General features: G+C 45.7%; 1 protein-coding gene across 2 annotated transcripts in view; it reads left to right on the top strand.

Moving 5' to 3' along the window:
- pasha (microprocessor complex subunit partner of drosha) overlaps nt 1-22,284 on the top strand; it is a 43,497-nt gene that overhangs the window by 14,956 nt on the left and 6,257 nt on the right. Inside the window, exons 7-15 of one of the 2 annotated variants that reach the window (XM_050188122.2) lie at nt 1,802-1,883; nt 3,413-3,514; nt 3,627-3,725; nt 5,365-5,453; nt 6,751-6,851; nt 8,573-8,672; nt 10,635-10,691; nt 16,189-16,272; nt 19,442-19,552. In XM_050188122.2, coding sequence (XP_050044079.1) covers nt 1,802-1,883; nt 3,413-3,514; nt 3,627-3,725; nt 5,365-5,453; nt 6,751-6,851; nt 8,573-8,672; nt 10,635-10,691; nt 16,189-16,272; nt 19,442-19,552 — 825 coding nt within the window. The other variant, XM_055076201.1, reaches the window with a different exon arrangement.

Below are 22,284 nucleotides of genomic sequence, written 5' to 3' on the forward strand. Positions count from 1 at the left end.
AAAAGGGCTCATTGCTAGTGCATAAAGAGAAGTTCAAAGATTCTCATATTGAATTATGTGCACGAACTGCAGCACCGATTTCAGCTTCTTCACATTTACAGGCTGCTTTTGTGCAAAGTAAGTCTTTCATTTCTGTGCCTCTTCTGGCTTACCAACTATCCACGTGCACTAAGAGCGATGGTTTCGGAGTTACAAAAGGGCTATTCTTTAATTTACTATTCCTAGTATTCCTTTAACCCTTTCGCTGTCGGACCTTTCTGGCCGTGACGCACCCCCAGTGTCGGCTTGGTTTCAGGAGCGAGCATAACAGGGAATGAACATAGCAATTTATTTTTGATTATGATTGGTATACAAATAAAATAGTCAATGCAATATGCACATTTTAATGTTCTGCAGCTGTTATTAGTAAACATCATCATCATCATCAGCCTGACTATAACATCCGTTCAACATCCGAATCTGACGATGCGGAACTCATCTCTTCGTCGCGTTAGACGCTGTCCGAGTCCAAATCCGAGCTCGGCTCGTATTCTGAATCGTAAGGGCCACCGCTCCAATGAACAGACGAAGGTCTCGAGCTGCTCAGCTATCCGAAAGTAACCGCGCGCAGGGAGGATGCGCTTTCAGTCGCCCGCGCAACGGAGATAAATGGGACGTTGTGTGATCAAGAAGAGGGAGATGGAAAAAGGCTAAAACAAAGTTCGAAGGGCTTTACGTTTACTGCTGCAAGTTGGAAGCGAGGGTGCGGCGAGAGAGCGAAAGCAGCAATCGAGTCACTCTTTTCGGAGAGGCAACGGCGGCGCGTGCGCCTGAACTTGACGCGCCGTAGCAGACACACCAAGAGAAGAAAATAAAAACCTTCAAACCGGCGGAGATGGCAGAACAACCCTTGAACCCATAACCACACGCGCGCGACGCATGATCCAGCGAACGCGGAGCCACCGCGCCACTCGGCAAAAAGAGAAGGGGGCGTGGCAGTCACACCGTACTCTTCAATACGTGTACTAACACAGGCCGGGGCGAAAATACGAACTTGTAGGAAGAGTCAACAGATGGCGTGGCCAAGTCCGGGAGCGCCAGCTTTGCGCTCAGGCGCGAAATTTTGAACGCGCGATAGAGAACGTACCGGTACGTCAGTGACACTGTGGGGGGGAAGCGCGATGACGTACCGGTACGTCGGTGACAGCGAAAGGGTTAAACATATACAGCTTGCAAAAAAAATGAAAACAATATCAAACCAAGTTACGTCGCATAACCTCACAAGAATCACTGACTTCCGGCTGATCGTTATTGAAAATTTTAACTTTATTTATCTACATGGATAAAGAACAATAGTGGCTCTGAAAAGGTTCAATTCAGCCCCTGCCTAGTAGTGAAATTTTTTATATCTTGTTATTAACTTATTACTCATGAGAAGTGACCTGTCAAAGTGGCTTAGCGGCTATGGTGTTCTGCTGCTAAGCACAAGGTTACAGGATCAAATTTCAGCCGCAACAGCCGCATTTCGATAGGGGGAAGTGCAAAAACACCCCCGTACCATGTATTGGGGGCACATTAAAGATCCCCTGACGGTCAAAATTAATTGGGTGTCTCCCCCTACCGCGTGCCCCATAATCAAATTGTGGTATTGGCATGTAAAACACCAGAATTCAATACGATTCTCGTGAGAGGTATTCAACTTTACTCTCCATCGTTCAGATTTAATTCGTTCACAACTGTGCGAGGTGTGCCCATGATTTGACAGTTTGTAACCTTGTCCTTTTCTCCTACTTTCATTAAATTAATTTTCTTTCTCTCTTAGCCGGAGAGTACAAAGCTGATCATGTGCTCACTGCCGCCAACTACGGATACAAGCCAGATCACCAGCGGGCACTCCAAGAGAGGTGAGCAGTTGAACTTTTCTTGTGTGTGGACGTGCAGCTTTGCACATTCATGGAATTGGTTGCAGAATTGGCTTCACAAAATTTGATGTGCGGGATTCAACACGGTATCATTTGTAGCAAAGCAAGTTTTTGTTTGTACGTGCCACAAAATGTATATTCTGGTAACAAAAATCTCAGACACAGTCGCCTACTCATTTTTCAGATGCCCGACTTTTTGGACTTGTGTATGATTCCTGCATCACTGCCACCTACCCCTAGCACCAATATTGACACGCGTACTTGTTTGTCTTTTTCGGGTGACCGCTTTGCACCGTCTAACGAATGTTATCACTCAACGCGGGACGCGCCCGCACATATCGGAAGTTTCCCGAACGTTATCGATGGTTCTTTCTGCTGTCTGTTGTCGCCGAATCTTGTGTAGCCTGATTTCATGAATCAAATGATGTAGAACTTTCTGCAAGACTCGCGGGCATCAGCGATTACTCTGGAACCTTCGATGACTGATGTATAAAAGCCAACGCGCTTGACCCGCTAATCAGACTTTCGCCAATCGCCGGCTGTGTTTGCCATTATCGTTGTTCTTTGAGTGTAACTTGCTTTGGGGGGCGCAGATTCACCCAATAAAGCGCTAATTTCGTCATTCACAGTTTTGTTGCCTTCTTCACCATCACTACCACATGACAATATATAGCAGCAATAACTGAAATTTCAGACGCCGCACGGTGTTTCCGGCATGAACTGCCTGTGCCATGCCACAAACATGGCAGGCATGGACAAAGTCGCCGTCATGTCCACTGGCACGATACTGGAACTTTTGTTGCAGCGCCCAACAGAGCAGCCTAAGCAGTGTGCAGTCAGTGGAGTGGCTGGTGACAAAATATCGCGGGAAGCCCGCCGCCAATATTTTCATACTCGCAGGCCTTATCATTGATCAAGCCTGAGATCAGACGCATGGGCAGACTGGTAGCCGTAGTAGTGGGGGTACAGATCCGTGTGCTTGTTTTGGCTAGCGGCTTGGCAGGACCGCAAATGGAAAGCCAACATACCAATTCTGCGTGGTAACACTGATCACACAGTTGCATGTTCGCGGCATTGCAGGGCACGTGTGTGAAATATATTATTCTTCCCGTGCCTCGCATCACCACAACAAGATCTCAACGGGTCATCGAAATTTGCAGGAGACCCTCTTTTTTGCCCATCGGAGGCACTCCACTTGTATTTTTTTTTTCATTGGCCTGATAGCAATGTCTTCTTCTTCTTCTGTACACATGTACACTTAAATATCAGTTATGAAGGTATTTCTTGTGTCCAATGTGATTTTTTTATAATGAGGGTCAACTGCATTAACTTACTATGTTCTTGCACCAAGGCATCACGCACCTTACTTTCTCTCATGTGTGATCTTATGGGAGTGAGTGATGACTGAATATACGCTGAATTGTTTACAGTTGCAGTAATTACAATTGTTTACTTGCAGTAGCAGTGTCTTTTTTAAGCTTACCTGTGTTTCTTTTGTTTTGTTGGTTCAGAATTCATCATGAACCCAAGTGGAAAGTCGAACGTGTGCATTCTTCACGAATATGTGCAACACGCCATGAGGACGCAGCCCCAGTACACATTCAAGGAACTCGGTATGTGTGTCTTTTGCAACTCTTCATGACTTCCCCTCGCCAGTTGAGCTTCTGCCCAGCTTAGCGACAACACGAGTGGACAGGAATCAAATGCTTTGTTTCGTGATTGCAGAAAGCTCAAGCATGCCGTACGGGGCCACTGTGGTCATCAATGGCATCGAGTATGGCTCTGGCTTTGGAAGCAGTAAAAAGCAAGCCAAGTCGGAAGCAGGTGGGTGCCAGCCACTTCTTGGCGGCATCATGCTTTTTCTTTCCTCCTTCTCTCTATTGTTCTTTCCTCTATGGAGCACTAACATATTACTGAAGCTGTAGAAATTTTCTTCAAGCTCCTTGCACAATATTAGAATGCATCATGTAACCGCGCAAACAACAAGGGACAAAGAAGGAAACACATTCGTGCAGAAGCACTGGACTAGTGCGAGTGCACCTATCACTTTGGAGGATGTGGGCAAAGGACTGTCATTGCTTTCCTCATTGTGCCCACTTTCACTTGAGCTCGGTACGATGTCGGCGATGTAGTCTTCATTTTCGGGCTCTCCCGTGGTCGCGACACCATCATCTGCACTCACAAACTCGTCGACCGTTGATTCGTCAAAGGCTTCTGGAAATTCTGACAGTTTGCTCCAGACTTCAGCAACACCGGCAACGGCTTCGTCGCACTCATCAGAATTTGCAGTCGTCACCAGGCAAGCGCAAGCCAGCACGTCTGAAGCAATTTCGGATGGACCACTTGTACACAGTTGTGCATACGCGTCATGCACCACGAGCACCGGGTCACGAGTTTGTCCGCTTTAGCCCTAATCTCCGCCTTATTCTTCTAGATTCGAGTGCTCCTCAGAATCTTGCACGCTTTGGGGACATCCGACTTCTCACCACGTTTGACCCGATTTACGATTTCGAGCTTCACGGCGAAAGGCGAATTCTGCCGCTTCATCAGGACAACGCTGCGGCAGATGGTCCACAAAGTGCCAACACAATGAACCAGAAAAGCAGCGAGACAACTCGCACTTGCACGACGAGGGCACAAGCACTTCTGCATGGCTGTCTGAGCAAGCGCTGCAGGCGGGACAGGATCATCTTTTGTAGGGGGGCGTCTATGACTCGCCCGACGCAGAGCGGTTAGGCGAGGTCGCAGCAGGGAAAATGGAGCCGCACCACCGGGTTTCTCCGCCGCCGCAAGGGACAACCAACTTCTGGATGCATTTTTGCGCGGCTTGTTGTTCGATATATCGGGAGTCACTGCTATTTTTGTTCGATGTAAGCGTAATATTTGCTATGTATACTCATTGTAACTGTACTGTGTTCTGAAATTGTTCGATATACAGAATAATTCGATGTAAATGGGTTCAAGATAGTCAGGATCGACTGTATATTCAGTGATTCAAAAATGAACAGCAGAGTGTATAGTTCTTGCTCAATAACGAACAATATAACGGAGCGCATTTCTTCTGACTGCACTCATATGTGACTGTCTTTCTCTTTTTTTTTCTTTTATAGTTTGGTCGGCTTGCGCTGTATTCAATGATTCAAATATGAACAGCAGATTGCGTGGTTCTTGCACAGCTCCGCAAAAAGGAAAAGGCGTAAGTATGTACAACTAATTTTGATGTATCAGGGACACACCACTCATGGTATGTCACAGGTAGTCGTATACATCTCCGCAGCCTTTTCTTTTCGCTGGGCTGTGCAAAAACATTGCACTTCGCCGTTCGCATTTTGACGACTGCACATTTAGTACGTTCATTTAGCTTTAAAAAAATAAGAGGCAATAATTTCAGGTCTGTACTTCTTTGATGAGCACCCTTTTGTGTTGGCTCAGTTGTCCTCCTCTGACTGCATTTTCATTCCAGCCAAAGCAACACTGGAAATCCTCATTCCGCAAATGAAGGACACAAACATGAAGAGTGAGAAGAGCGAGGACTTCTTCCAGGACGTTGCCGTAAGTTTTGTGGTCTCCTTTTGCACTTTACTTTGTGTACTCATTTTTGTAAACACTGCTTTTATAAGGTGAAGCTGCGGTGGACTTGTATGAAAGGCCTTGCTGGCTTGAGTGTGTGTTTAGGTGGGGGAGGCGGGGCATAACACACACTTGAGCAACACCAAGTTAATGAGAATGATTTCGTTATGCACGCCATAGCAAGCTGCGAAATTATAGTTTATGTGGATTGCTGCTGCATTGGCATGCTACATTACGGGCCTTGGCTAACTTTTGCTGTTGGCCGTACACCCTAGTTTTGCAAGTTATGTTTTACTCTCTAAGGACCACAAAAAGCATATCCAAGCTAGCACAGCTTGTCGCTGCCACAAAGTACATTCAAGTTTTGCACCAGTGTTTTTAATTATTACATCAGTGATGATGATGCCAAATTAAGTTTGTGATGTGTCCGCGTGTCCAGCGACCTGGAAGACCTTGAAACCCTGGAAAAGTGGGGGAAATTTTAAGGACCTGGAAAAGTCTTGGGATTGTCGGGGAATTTCTAGTTTTACCAAGGACAGTCATGGAAAATGTTCAAGGAAATTGAAGTTGCAAATTATGAAAATTAGAATAATTATCTTTTTAACCCGAAAAGTCACTATTCGAGGAATATCCATAACCAGTCAGGGACATTGAAACAGCTGATGCTGTTAATTTGTGCAGTGAAATGAATTCCTGCTTATTTCACCCAGGAAACCAAAATTGCCGAAGAGAGCAACTGTCATGCCCTTAGCGGATGCACGGGATTGACGTGACCATTTGTGCCCCATCATCGGGCGAGCATGAAGCTGTAGCATTCTTGTGAAAGCCGCTATCTCGTATAGCTTCATGCTCACCCTACTCAGCGTTGCTGCGCAATCTTGCCCGTCCATAGAGCTCCCTCTACGAGCGTTATTTTATGCAATGAACCCTGCTCCAGTCAGGTTTGTACCTCATAGAGCCGAACAACAATGTTGAAAGAAATCTGCATAGCTAAGAAAGCCTGTATGTTCCAGGTATCCTTAGTGCAGTGGAGTCATGCATTGCTTGGTTGGGGGTCGGTGCCATACAGACGTGTGTATTTTTTCAATGAACGTCGGTCATTAGTTTAGCAATCAACACTGTTTATCTAGCATGGATGTTTTTCTATTACATAAATATTCACCTGTGTTAATAACATCTCAAGGTAAGCCTGCTTTGCTGGTTTTGACTCATTTGATAACTGTGCTTTTGTAATGTGGGGTGACAAGTAGTAATGGCTTGTCTTTTTCCCTCCTTGCAGTTCTTTGATGAAATCAAAGTGGAAGATCCCCGTGTAAATGACCTTTGTGCGAAGACTGGGCAACTTTCTCCTTACCAGATTCTTCTGGAGTGCCTCAAAAGGTAGCCATACGTCTGTCTCTTTTCATTAGTATTTTTTTGAAGCAAGCATTTAAGACAGAGTGCGCCGAGTACTGGTAGCTTCGTGTGTGCTGCGTGCCGCTGCTTAGTTTGCACTGAAGCAAGAGGCAGCACGAAGGTCACTTCGCTCACTGCTGCTTCCACGCCTCCTCACTCCAGCGTTCTGACAGCACAAGTGTGTGGTCATCGAGCGAGATGTGTTCATCTTTGCTTGTGCTCGCGTGACGCCATGCTTAACTTAGCTGGTACGCCAATGTTTACAAGATGGTACGGCTGATAAATCTAGTATCCTTACTTTGTACAGCTGTCTACTAATTTGCTATTGGAATCGATACTTTGCCTTTCTGGCGAAACTGCAACGTTTGATTTCTTTTACATAAAAAAATGTTGCCAATCTGTAGACAAGGCTCCTGTGAACATGCGAGCCAAATATTATTGTACTGCATGCTGCCAGAAGTTTATCTGGCAAATTTATGATCTCCTGTCAAGAGTAGTGGAAAATTGCTTGCTCTCTCCTTCGCAATGCCATCATGTAGCCGCATCACAAGCGGCCGAGTCCCCCAACAGTTGCCGTATTTACTCGCACAATGATCGCACTTCTTGTCAAAAAAAATTTACGCTAATTCAGGGGTGCGATCATTACGTGGGTTAAATTTCCTGCGAAAAGAAAACAGGTTTTTTTCATCCCGCGTTTGCTGCGGGATGACAATGAGTCAACAAACAGGCGGCTTCTGCCGTAACAGCGTGGGACTCCAAAACAAAAATGGCGGCCGGCGGGGCAAGCCAAACTCGCCGAACGAGATTCTTTTTCTTCTTACGAGTGCATTAAGTGCATTGAAACAGTTTCTTCCGTATCAGTAATGAATAATATCGTTAATATCAGCAAGTTTGCGGCAATAACCTAGCCATGTCCACTTTGAGGTGACAGAAATGGAGATGGGTGTGCTTAGCTGCCCTGTGACATAGAAACACATGGCGGGCATGCTGTGGAAACTGCGGCATTTGTCTTCACTACTATCCTAATACGGCACGTTTCCGCTTAGGGTGGGTGAATAGCTTAACTGTGTTACAAGTGTCGGCGTGCATATGAATAGGGTACACTTCTAACGTATCAGTGTAAACGTGGCTACTACCGTTGCCGCTCGCGATTTGTTGCGTGCCCACGAGTGCAGACGAGAAGAATTGAAAGGCGCCTTTTATGTTGTTGTTGTTGACCACAACCATTATAAAGCCTACAAATAATAAAGCCAAGGCAAGTTTGGTTGTAGCTTTTTTTTTTTCTTTTTTTTCATGGAAGTGTGGAAAGTGATGAAAGGAATGAAATGGGGCATCTGCTTAAGAATGTTTGGTGTGTATAGACTGCTTGGTATGTCTTGGAAGAGTCGTTCGCGTAGCATTCGACAGCATTTGACAGATGGTAAGCGCGATCATCATTAGTTAGATTTGGCACACAACATATTGCTGCGGCAAGTTCGGGGTGCGATCATTACGCGAGTGCGATCATTATGCAAGTAAATACGGTATTGGCTTATTGGCTCTGAAAGGCTTAAAATGCGAAATTTATGCACCTGCTGGTCTTCAGAAAAGGCACATTCCTGTGTCTGTTTCTACCTTTATTATTTTTCATTCTTTATTATTGTATGTTTAGCAACTGAATGCTATTTAGAATGTCTTATCACCTCAAAAACTTCTTTTTCATGCAGGAACTATGGCATGGGTGACACAGAAATCAAGCAGGAGATGAAAAACATGAAGCATCAGCGAAATGAGTTCATCATGTCAGTCGGCAAACACACAGCTAGCGTAAGCACTGTTATCATGTGGCATGGCTTGAATTTTATTCATGGAGTGCTCACCCCACCTTTGTTTTGAGAAAATCCTAGTTTTTGGCACGAGCTAGCAAAAATTCAGCGCACATACCGTAAACAGGAACCAATCTGCCTCTGCAAAGGGAACCCAGTCATGATTTATGTCATGGCAGTGTTAAAAGAAAGGCCCAACACCAGGCTCCCGCGGACATTTTTTTTATGCGCTGAATGTTTTAAAGGGACACTAAAGGGAAACAATAAATCAGTTTAGACTAACGGAGCATTGTTTGAGAACCCTGCAGGCAGTCATTTCAAAAAGATAGTTTGATTATTAGATGAGAAAATGAAGGTCCAAGTATCAGTATGTATTTGAATTTCGCGCCGAAACCCCAGTGCCGGTACGTCAGCATAACGTCAGGGATTCCAAAGTATGTTTTCGGATTTGGGCCGCGTTGGCTGAATAAAGGTTCCCGAAACTTGCCATGTTTAATATTTGGTTCCTTTAGAACACAATGTAGTCAATCTGTACCGCTATATATAATTAGTAGGCCCTAGAAGATGCCATCAAAATCTATGACGTCACAGCCCCCAGGTGCGGGAACTCAAGTAGGCGCCGCCACCCGTATTTCGTTCTTGCGCTTGTTCTGGCTTGCCAAACGTCTTATCGTTGTAAGAGTGGTGTTTTTGGTGTTGTAGAACGGTAATTTACTGATGCAGAAGAAATCATTTTTCACTTTAGTGTCCCTTTAAAGTGACATTTTGGGAGCATTCTGCCACAGAAATTCTTAAGAAGAGTTTAGTGTTGGACGAGACATAATGAATGAATTGCATTGTTTCATTTAATTACATCTCGGCTAACACTAAACTATAATCCTAATACTAATTCAAGATGTTAGCAACACTTTGGAGAAATTCATATTTTTTGTGCCTTTATTGATAGAATAGGCATAAAAATTCAGTAATTTTCAAATTATCAACTTTATGACCACAATGTCAGTGCAAGGTTCGTAGAGCACATTTGAAAACACTACATTCAGTTTGCAACATGCTATCTTTGCATAGCTCTTTTTTGCACATTTAAAGAAAAGGCTGCTACATTGCACAAGCAGCAGGCCGGCTGGGCCTTTATAAAGGGGTTACGAGCTTTATTTAGAGGGTTGGCGAAAGCGAAAGTGCTCTGCAAAAGTTAGTGCGTTGCAAAAAACTGAAGTGGATCCTTTCATATATGCTCTTCAAACCTTGTACCGACATTGTGGCTATAAAGTTTTCATCAGTACTAATTATTACTCTAATAATAAAAATGCACAAACTAGTGGGGGCATCTTCAGGAGGTCACTAGACAGCTTTAGTTTAGTGTACGCTATAATATAGCGGGTCGTCACTGCATATGTGCAGAAGGCTAAACGACCCATGGCGTATAGCGTACACATACTATTTCTCAGATTTAGCGTCTTTGCCTGGTTTGCAGATATTGCGGGAAACATGGTGGCGGTCCCGGCTGCCCACTTCGAATTGAATTTGCCGTTGCTTCTGTAAAATGCACTTCGTCGTAGCAAATGACTGTATAAACGGCTTTCACTTAGTCTCAGGCCGCTTCGACGACAGAGGTACTATGGATAACCTTGTGGTGTTTTCGAGATCGCTTCTCATCTCGAACAAGTCGAAGCCTAACGAAAGAAACATTTGAGATGTCAGCGCCACCTATCGCCACAGTCAGGAGATAGCCGCAACTACGGCATATGGCCTCCGGGATCTGAAGATCTCGCAGGTCAACTAAAACTGCAAAAAACTTGCGCTGCTTAGCGTACCCTATACTATAGCGTATAGCGTATGCTATAGTTGCTTACGCTAAACTAAAACTGTTTGCTAACAACATGCAGTTAGCTTTATCTGCACAGAGGTCTTGGCCGTTCTCGATAATTTTATGCATTGTCTCCTTGCACTTTCTTCCCTTTAGGTAATTTGTAGAAACAAGAAAGATGGGAAACAAAGGGCATCACAAGCAATTCTTCAGGTGAGTTGTGCATTATGCGAGAAGAATGAGAGACTTCTCGAAGGAATTATTTGATCACTCATTAAGTGCATTCGCATCAACGAGTTGCAGAAGTTGCACGACCAAGTTGGTAGAAAAATGAAAGTCACGAATAGTGGCATTGATCGATAGGTGACTCTTTCAGGTCCCTTGCTTGCTGCCCGATTTTTCAGCTCGGTGACTGCAGTCGCAAAGCCGCAGAACGGGAGGAGCAGGACATTGTAATATGCTAACATAATTTTAAATGGAAAGTAATAGTGCAAGCAGATTCGAACAGCACCAGTCGCGAGACATTTCAAGGTGCTGACGGGCAGGTCGTGCTTGCTGGTGCGAACATCGGTTGTCGGGCGTCGTTTCTTGGTCAGCACTTGTACTAGCTCGTGTGACCCCTGTGGCAATTGCCAGGGAAGATACTCCCTGGAGCGACAACCACGCGGAACACATTTGCGCCATAATTTCAGCAGGGAGCCGCTGCCCCACCAGCGTGTCACGTTTTGCACCATACAGTAACCACGCTGTTTTCATAAGCAAAATTCACAGCAGTGGGGGCTTCAGCTTTTACCAGTGAACACACAGAACACTTTGGGACAAGTTTACAACATTGTTGTCACGCAGCATAGAATAGATGTGCCAGTGTTGGCCAACCCTAATGACAAAATGCATTGGAAATACATTGCATGCGGTTGCACAATGCATATTGAAATTTCAGTTGTGAAGTTTGCGGATTTCGACGCACTACCCAAAGAATCGGTTTAGATTTTTTTTTTAGTTTGAGGCAGGCACGAGTTATACCAAAGCTCATACAGTCAAACCTTGATCGGTCAAACCTTGGCCTTGATCACCAGGCTAAACCCCGCCTGTTGCTACAATTCACCACCACAACCTCAATATAACGAGCCTTGATTTAACGAAATTTTCAATTTAAAGAACTATTTTCATTTCCCGATCTTATTGCATTAAAAACTGTTTTTTTTTTTTCTTTTTTTCGATTCAACGAAGTAACTTTGTGGCACAGTTTCGGTTTAACAAAGTTTTCGGCCATTTCAATCGTACTTGGAGCCTGTATGGCTAGTAAATCTAGCAAAAAACTATGTCGGCCGAGGCAGAAGTTATTTCAAGCGTTCTGCATGAAAAGCTTGTGCGGCAAAGCCGCTGCCAAAGCACCCACGCCTAGATGTGGTTGGCAGGAAACACCGCTGCGCCATTTGTCGCGTTGGTAAACAACTCAGAAAAAACACAAGAGCTGATGAGTGATGATTCCTTCTGCGCAAGAGGGATGGGGAGAGAGTGAACAGCTCCGAGTGTATGGCCCTTCCCGACTAAGAGTGAGATGATGGGACGACAATGGTGGCTCACCTTCCCTGCCCCCTGAATCTTGCCCTCTGTTATTTAAACCAGAGCTTAGAGCTTAAACGACAGAGTTTAAACGACATAAACCAGAGCTTAAAGACGAAATTTTTAGATGCAGAGGAGTTAAAGAGGAAAAGTACGAGAGCACTGAGCGCCATTAGTTCACAAGAGTCCCAGTAAAGTTTTGAACAATGTATAGAGCACTGGGACAAGTGCGCTGAATCTGATTTGTCTTGGGCAATTTGAATTTTTAAAAAAAATTATCATTTACTGTTGCCCGCCCCCCCACTTAATGCTGCCTTGTGTACATTGTAGCGCAGTTAGTGCATGCATAGATGTACTGCCATAAAGACCCCTGTAAAATACGTACCTGAATGTGACAAGATGACATCTGGGGACAGTAAAAATGGGGGCAAAAGAAAAGTTTTATATGACGTATAAAAGAGTCGTGAAAATTTTCAAAAAGAATGAACCAGGCACGTACCCAGGATTTCTTTTCGGGGGGGGCCCACCACCTCCATCATCATCATCATCATCATCATCATCAGCCTGTTCTTTGTCCACTGCAGGACGAAGGCCTCTCCCTGCGATCTCCAATTACCCCTGTCCTGCGCCAACCGATTCCAACTAGCGCCAGCGAATTTCCTAATTTCATCGCTCCATCTAGTGTTTTGTCGTCCTCGATTGCGTTTGCCTTCTCTTGGTACCCATTCTGTAACCCTAATGGTCCAACGGTTATCTAACCGGCGCATTACATGACCTGCCCAGCTACATTTTTTCCTCTTGATGTCAATTAGAATATCGTCTATACCCGTTCGCTCTCTGATCCAAACCGCTCTCTTTCTCTCTCAACGTTATGCCTAGCAATCTTCGTTCGATCGCTCTTTGCGCGGTCCTTAACTTGCTCTGAAGTCTCTGCCCCATATGTCAGCACTGGCAAAATGCACTGATTGCACACCTTACTTTTCAATAATAATGGTAAGCTTCCAGTCAGGAGCTGGCAATGTCTGCCGTATGCGATTCAACCTATTTCTATTCTTCTGTGAATTTCCTTCTCATGATCAGGGTTCCCTGTGATTAATTGACCTACGTAAACGTACTCCTTCACAGCCTCTAGTGGCCGACTGGCGATCCTGATCTCTTGTTCCTTTGCCCGGCTATTTATCATTATCTTAATCTTCTGCATATTAATATTCAAACCCATTCTTACACTCTCTTTGTTAAGGTCGCCAATCACTTGTTGTAACTCGTCTACATTGTTGTTGAATATAACAATGTCATCGGCAAACCGAAGGTTGCTGAGATATTTGCCGTCGATCTTCACTGCTAAGCCTTCCCAGTTTAATAGCTTGAATTCTAAGCACGCAGTGAATAGCTTTGGAGAAATTGTGTCTCCCTGTCTGACCTCTTTCTCTATAGGTATCTCCCTGCTTTTCTTGTGTAGAATTAAGGTAGCTGTAGAACCTCTGTAGATATTCTTACGCGAAGGACGAGTCAGTAAGACGAGAAACTATTTACAGATTATATTTACAACAACGGTTGCAGCGCTGACCGGTTAGATTCACAGCGCGAGCCCAGTTCGTTCTTCCTCCTCTTTTCTGGAACGAGGCGCCTACGCGCCTCGTTCAAACAAACAAATACCACACGCATGTAGCAATATTTTCCGAGCTTTTTACGTAAGCGTTCTGTACTCCTTGATTACGTAGTGCATCTACGATTGCTGGTATCTCTACTGAATCAAACGCCTTTTCGTAATCTATATAAGCCACACAGAGAGGCTTATTGTACTCTGCAGATTTCGCGATAACCTGATTGATGACATGGATGTGATCCATTGTAAAGCATCTCTTCCTGAAGCCAGCCTGTTCCCTTGGTTGATAAAATCCAGTGTTGCCCTTATTCTATTGGAGATTATTTTGGTAAATATTTTATATAATACTGGGAACAAGCTAATGGTCCCATAGAATGTCTGCATTCTTCCAGTTTTATGGGACCTTTGCAGTCGATAGACACTTCGTATAAAGAGCCGCCAGTTTTCCAAGCATTATGTCTCCTCCATCTTTGATTAAATCGACTGTTATTCCACCTTCTCCTCCCGCTCTTCATCGTTTCATGTCTTGCAGGGCCGTTCTGACCTCATCGCTAGTTATAGGAGAGTTTCTGTATCCTGTTCATTACTGTATATCGTGACGTATCGATACCAGAGGTATCGTGACTCCTCTGGGTACTGTATACAGGTCAGCTTAGAATTTTTCCGCTGCTTTTACTATATCTTCGAGATTGCTGATGATATTATCCTTCTTATATTTTAGTGCATACATCATGGTTTGTCCTATGCCATGTTTCTTTTTTACTGATTTCAGGCTGCGTTCATTTTTTACGGCTTCTTCAGTCTTTCTCATGTTATAGTTTCGAATATCAGTTATTTTCACCTTGTTGATCAGTTTTGACAGTTCCACGAATTGCGTAACGCTGTGCGGCCGCCAGTCCCATACAACCGCGTAGAGCGCAGGACTCTGCGATTCTAGACGTACTGTGCTCACCGCGAAAGGCTAGAAAAACACGCACATAAGCACAGCAGAGAAGCGGCTACGTGAGGTGGTTCGACCGATAACTGTAGAAGCGTCATTCAAAACAAGCAATTGTTTTCCACTTCCGGCGGCGTTTTCTCTATTTCCTTTTTAAATAAAAAGATGTCGATCCATAAATATTCTCATAAACAACGGTTAACTTTTTTATTATTCGCTTTTGCTCGCAGTTTGGTTGTTGCCTTGGCTCTCTCCCTTAGAAGATCGCTTAATTTCTCAACTCCTTGCGATTTTTGTTTCCAGTTGCCAATTTTACACGAAAAGTGCTATACAATTAGGGAAAAACAGACGAGGTAACAATCGACAGTCATCTTGCTTATGGGTTTAAGGGTTATTGCAGGGTTTCATGATGGACGTTCTTTCACATTATTTTATTTCCCACCTTATCTAACCCATATCACGTGTATATGGCTCCGGGCAGCGCTTCTGGCGCATCTGCCAGCGTCGCGGCGAGCCGTAACTCAAGGAAATAATGAAGCAACGGGATAAGTTAAACGCAACTGGCGTTTTCTCCGGCCGCAACTCGTTCCATGAGAGTACAGACCAGCTGAGTAACAGCGGCATCCCTCACCTGGTCCCAGGATCAGCCTAAACAAAGAAGATTGAACTAACAAAAGCAACAGCTATGCGCGTGACGGTTGAATAGATGGTGACAACTGAACGTATCTTGAGTTAATCGTGCGGGTGCGGAATCTATGAGAAAACCGTCCTTCACATTACAAGAGATGCCGATAACTACCGCCATCTAAAAGGAGTGAAAAAGGCAGCATAATGCTGACCGATGAACAGCTGCCAAGTCTCAACATTGATCTGGCGGCGCTTTAGGAATGTGTAAGGAGTGGTGGCGTGGGTGGGGAGGGGGTATGCCACTTGATTTCGGGGGGGGCCCGGGCCCCCCCGGGCCCCCCCTTGAGTACGTGCCTGGAATGAACTACAGCAAGAATGAAAGGCAAGGAAAATGACAACACCAGAGCTGAAAACACTCAGCGTAAACATATTACTTGATGACTGTTTGTACCTTAGTCATGCTCATTGGTTGCACATTCGGAAGAGAGTCCCTTGTCAGAGATGTCCTCCTATAGAAACTCATCTTTGGTGCCATCGAGCGTGTTTCAAATCCTGCACGTTGTCCTCGTGAGCGCCAAACGCCTGAGACCCTGCGGCACAGTCACACGTGCTTTCAGCAGCTAAGTTAACTTTTCATTTAAGAGCACCTAAATATTGCTTCCCTGGTCCCGACCTGGGCAGTTGTGCTGATTGTGACAAGGTGGGTGTCGCCATGGTCAAAATGGTGCGGTAGCGTCTCGTCTCATTAGTAAATCTAATGATGATATTGGCTATAGAAGGACCTGTACCACAGATTTGGGCTGAAAATTGTTTGTTTTCGCGCACAATATGGGGTTCCACTTTAAGTGCCAGAATAAAAACCTCATATTGTACGTAGGTATTTACGGTACTTGGCGAGAAACCTCGTGCAGTGTTGTACATTCTGTACATTTCTTGTACATCTCTCACTGCTGCTTCTTTGACTCTTCAACCAGGGCTTGCATCCTCACATCTCTTCATGGGGGTCACTACTCAGGCTTTATGGGAAGGGCTCCTGCAAGACGCTCAAGGAGAAGAAGGTGAGTCTGTTCACTTTGTGCCAACCTCGACAACTCAGTGGCTGTGACGTTCTGCTGCTCAGTGCGAGGTCGCTGGTGTGATACCCAGCTGCGGCGGCCACATTTCTATGGGGGCGAAGTACAAAAACACTCTTGCACTTTGCTTCATGCGTACGTTAAAGAACCCCAGGTGGTGAAAAATAATTCAGAGCCTTTCACTGCAGCATCCCTCATAATCCACTTTGCAGTATCAGGATCAGTACCACTCTCTTTATGATAGCATAACTACAGATTGCCTGGCAGTAAATTCAGACTCCTCAAAACGCAAGTCTGAGTTTGAATTTGTGGACAAGGTAGCGTGTTTTTGTTGTGAACAGACCGATGAGCAAAGCAAAGCTATAGCTGTCATAGGCTCAATCGCCTAATTGATTATTCGTTCGTCGGCGTCCAATGGTTACCGTCGCAGCAGTCAAAGTGCTCTGCGAACAGTTCATAAAGAAATAAAGAAAATCTGCAGTGCCTCACGAGGGGTTGGACTCTGGGGCTACAGACTTCCAGTCCATAGGTTGTGAAGGTAAAGGGAATAGTGTATGCCTATAGCTATGGTCCAACACAAATTGCAGTAATCCCTTGTTATAATGAAATCGCTTTATCTGAAATTTCTTCCAGTCCTGATCCAAACGCATGCTTGCAGTGCACGAGGCGTTTAACCCGGCTAGAGAAGTGGCGAGCGTAGGCATCGCCGTCACCGAGCGATGGCGACCCTCTTGCACATGCAGCGTCAAATTAATACCGCTGATGAATTAGTCTCATGCAGGCACAGAACAGGCCACAAAGGTACCAAACCCACGACCGATGACCACCTAGTAACGGGTAGCAAGGGAGTGCCGAGTACCCCCAGCTGTTTACTGCGGAGCAAACGAAAGCCGTCAAATTCCATGGTGCTGCACGCCTGAACCGTTATTCTCAGTCGCATCGTCGGTGTCACCCGTGACAGAACCCGCACGAAAAGTAAAGTTTTCCTGACGCCTTGTGATGCCAGAAAACTGCGGTCTCTTGGACGCCAACAAGTGGCCAAAAGACCACGGGCAGACTTGCACCGTAGCAGTCCATGGGGTGCTCTCGATGAGCAAAGTTTTACCGCTCTATAGAGCACTTCTGGCACTGAAACGCGCCGGAAAGCACAAAAGAACTGTCTTTCCGACTATAAGGGCCATGTTCAATGCAAGGAGCTACATTAACAAATATGGAAGACAACTTTGGGGAAGCCGGTCTAGAAATTTGCTTGCTGCTCGCCATAATCGGCCTGCATCACAATAAAACACCACTTCTAGCCTCATTTCGCTTTTGACGGTGCAAATCGACAGATAGCTTTTCAACAAAACGAAAAATTCGAGCGTCGCCAGCAGCGAGTCAGCCTGTCAACATGCGTGTCAACGCAAGCTGTTGTTGCCCCGGTGATTTTCTCGAGCCGGTCATGCTCAATTCACGCCATCCAACTTTAGACAAACAGTCTAAATGCGTGGTAGGGTCATTTAATTTTGTTCCTGGACATTTGTCAATGACACTGACACAACAGTGTGCGAACACCGACACTCAAACCGTAGAATTGGCGCAGTGTCGTCAATAACGATGCACCGAAAAACTCTTGTTTTGCGAACTTCACGGCTGTACACCTTGTGAAAAAAAAATTGCCCTGTGATCATGCAAAGCCCCTACTGCAAAACTGTTCAGTTTTCACAATCGCGCTGCATACCCACAATGAGTGGCTAATCATTTTTTTAGCACAACAAACACAACCGCAGACTCGAGCTGCAGCATTCGCAGCCCTTTCCAGCACGATGCTCTTGTAGTCTTCCATGACCTCTGCACCCCCCCCCCCCCCCCCCCCTTATGAAAGCAGCCACTGCCTTCTCCTTTGCTCTCCAGTCTGCAAACCATTTGGACGCCAGTCACTTCTCTCACTCGCCTTCATGTGAACTCCTCGCCTCCCACTTTTGCGCCGATGTCACATTGTGCATTTGGATCCATGCTGCAGGCCATGTGATTGTGTGTTATTCGGAGTGCCTCGTTAGGTGTGCCTCGCATGTGCTTTTGTGGTCAACAGTGATAAATGGCTCCGTCAGTCTCTGGGCAAAAGTGTCTGACTTTGGAACAGAAAGATGACCAGCCTGACGATGACCGGACTTGCAGCGATCTGTACGGGTCTGTTCATAAAATTGCTGGCCAAGATGTAGCAGGTGACTTTGAGACATTCGCGCCGGCTGATGCTGCTGCTCTTTGGTTGCCCCAGCGACGGATGCAGGGATACTAATTGACGCAGTTTGTGGCCCCAACGAGGACAGAGAGCCACGTGAAGTGCCAACTATGGTGCAGACGCGGGAGTACCTACGCCTGCTGCGAAATAAGGTTGAATGCATGGGCAGCGACCACAGCCTCGTGCAATGCTTGGTCAAATTAGAGCAGGGGTTGCTCGCGCCCGGTAAGAACTTGAAACGGCCAAAGCTCGCTGCCTTTTTTTGCACCTTAATAAAGTTTTGCTTCATTGAATACATTGTATTTTGACTTCCTCGCAGTTGGGGTGCAATTAAGGCTCGACTGCTTTAGCTTTTCTCGAGTGGTCGCTTATCTCGAATTAGCGCTTTTTAAAAAAATTTTCGCCATCCCGCTGATTTCATTATAACGAGGGATTACTGTAATGAACAAGGTGACTATGGTACATGGATGAGTAAATTGGTGTAATGGGCAATCAGACAGCCATATATACTGGGTACCCGAGGTATTTGAGAACATGACTTCAAATCACCATAGGCAATAGCACAGAAACTCGGTACAATGCATGGGATTGTTCGTTCTTTCTTTCCATCTTCTCTCTCCAGGTCTAAGCTGCACAATCCTTTTAAGAAGGCAGGTGCAGCTCCTCTGGCCTACATCATTTCAGCTGACTAACCTGTCAGCTTTTTTATTCATGTGCCCTAAAGGCCCTTTACAGGCATTACATAGAGGGTTGAAAAAAGAACAGCAATGAATGAACGTTGTACATAGCACCGCAAGTGAAAAGGGCTAAACATCTAATACTACCAATGGTGAATGTAATGGCACTGAAATTGTCAATTAATCAATCTGAAAAGTTAACTGCCCCAGCCCTGCTTGCAGCAGTACTGTATAAATGGGAGCTGGCGCCGTGCAGGAGGAAGAGCAGCGCATCACAGAATTGCAGAGCAAAGCCAGTGCCAACAGGCCCAACCTGTGCATCCTCAACAAGCTCAAGGAAGAGATGGCGAAGCTCAAGGAGCGGCGGGTGAGTGGGTCTGCACGTATATCTCGTGGTATTAAAGGTGCCCAGGCAGTCTACATCGATAGCCTTGCAACTAGAGTTGCCAGCATGCAGAGAGCAAATAGTGATGCACAGGCGCAGACAAAAGTGGTACACTCCACGCAGCAGGAGCCGGAGCAGCGGCACAATGCATCGCGACGCCATCTACAGGCGGCATCTGGGATCGAGGCAGCCAGTGGGTGCCCTTTATTATCGGCAGACATGATCCCAGATGCTGCCTGTAGATGGCGTTGCAATGCAGCGTGCCGCTGCTCCGGCTCCTGCTGCGTGGACTACGTGGAGTATACCACTTTAGTCGGCGCCTGTACATTCTAGAACTTCTGCAAGCACCAGTGAGTGTGCTGGAATGTACATTGAGTTATGTATAAATAGCTGGCATACTTGACCCATAGATCAGATTTCAGAAACCGAAATCTGTGCTTTTTAAGCCACTTGTTTTTCTTGGCGCAAGTTCCCCCAATAAAGAGTTAGATTGGTGGCTCGCAGTTCTGGCGCTGCCTTGTTCACTCGCCACAATGTGGCAATGTAAGAAATACCTTTCTTTCCTTGATTTGTATGTTTGCCCTGCGGCATAAAATGGGTGTTGCATCTTACATATTTTGTGGTGTTCTATAAAGTACAGCTAAGATTTGCGATTTGGACCGTGTTATGCACATTGTCTGGCAAGAAGCTTGAGTGTAATGGAGCACTACTTAGAATCAATCAGGAGGGGTAGTAATTGCCATTTCAGTACCAGTGGCATGTTCATGTGATATTGGTCTACGTTGAGCTTCCGTTTGCTAATGACACCTTGATCTTTGCAAGTCCTTACTCTATGTGCAGGTAATCGCAGAGATGTGATTGCTCTAGGTTTTCACTAGTGATCCCGCATTTTCTAGTAAGGGTGTACGCTAGTGTATTAAAATCACTTTGTATATTGTTTTTTTTATCAATAATAATGAAACTACATTCCTGTTAAATTTATTGCAAAGATTAATTTGTAATTGGTTTTGATGTGCGCCAATTACTTCATAAGATAATTAACATACAGTCGAACCCACTTATAACGATACCCGTTGTAACAATATATCGGTTGTAACAATGAGAAGCTGCTGCACCGTCAACTTTTGTATGTTTTCCGTCGTGAAATAACCCGCTTACTACAATGCCCCAATGCTGCATTATCGGTTATAACGATGAAGTCTGGCTGCTGGGTGTCCGAGCCAAAAGGTAGTCAAATGTGAAATCCTTGTAAAGAAAAAAAAAAATATGAGAAATTAGAGCCGATGCATGATGGGCTGCTGCTCCAACAGCCGCCATGCTCATTTTCCAGCCATCTCCACGCGGCTCTCTCCCGTCGCCCTTCCACCCCTCCGAACACGAATGGGCTGCGCCCATAGCTCTACGTCACCCCACCCTCTGAAACACAAATGGACCGTGCCAACTGCGCCGCAAGCAGAACGCTCGCATGTTACTCGCTGGCTCCTTGTTCAGCCCAGTTCTGCACTCAGCTAAATCGCTCGCGTTCGTCTTTGTCATTTGTGTCGAAGTCATCCCTGGCCATGCGGTTTCTCAGCCTCGCTTGACTCGCCGCCTAAACGGAAGGTGGCTGATCCGCCCGCTGATTATTCGCATATACGACGTTGCTGGTGAAAGGAAAGCACACGGCTATAGATTTGGAAACTAAGTGCTTCTAACCGATGAGACTATTGTCGCGAACGTGCTTGCATCAGATGGCGACGGTGACGTCGGCAGCGATGACGCGGTGGGGCAGGCTCCTCAATGTTGTCCTCACAGGAGGCCTGGCAGATAAATCAGTCCCTCCAGGGCTTCGTTTTCGCAAGGAACCTTCCGCTGCACTACGTGGAGCACTTGGATGCCTTGAAGAAGGATGTCTGCAAGCTTCGCGTAAAGCGTGCAAGGCTGTCGGCCATAGGCTTTATTCGTGCAAGCCAGTGAGAAGTACGCGGCAAGATGCTCGTGGTGATTCTCTCCTCAGCGTTTCTTCTGGATTTCTCAAGCTGACAGGCTGCCGCAGCAGCCTTTTCGCAATTTTTTAAAGGCCCCTTTTGGGGCCACCAAAGCGATGCCTCGGCGGTGCTCGCATGTCACTTGCCACCCGTGACACCTCTTAGCAGTTGCTATAGTGGTGACATTCCTTAACGCCAACACCCACGGCTTGTTACATGCGATTGGAGCGCCCAGAAAGCAGTTGAACGAGGGAACACAATCAGCAGCCGCATGGAGAAAGGTGGTGGGGAGGGGCACTGGCCTGCCCGCCTTTATAGTTTTCTCACATCAGCTCTGCCATTCTCCTATTTTGATTTTTTCATGCAACCCGGTTATAACAACGGAATTTTCGTGGCACTTGAATATTGTTACAAGTGGGTTCGGCTGTATATTCCATTCTTTAAAGCCTGTGAGGGTATGCTAGGCTTGCAACTAGGGCTGAAGGCCAGCTGTCCACAGCGTACGATCGTGCCTACTTGAGTACACCGGAGGAAACAGGCGCGGGTGCTCCCTACAAACCACATGATAAAAAAACTTCAGCTGGGAGAGCAAGGAATGAAATGTTGTGGAGGCAGGTTTTCTGTCTTAGCTATATTACAGCCCATTTAGTTGCGGCATCCTTGGGGCAGTAAACATTGTAAAATAATTAATTTGTGAAATGAATACTGAAAAATCTGCTTGCAGCATTTCATTTCTTCCCCTTTAGC

The sequence above is a fragment of the Dermacentor andersoni genome, chromosome 3 (assembly GCF_023375885.2).
Source record: "Dermacentor andersoni chromosome 3, qqDerAnde1_hic_scaffold, whole genome shotgun sequence".
Taxonomy (NCBI): domain Eukaryota; kingdom Metazoa; phylum Arthropoda; class Arachnida; order Ixodida; family Ixodidae; genus Dermacentor; species Dermacentor andersoni.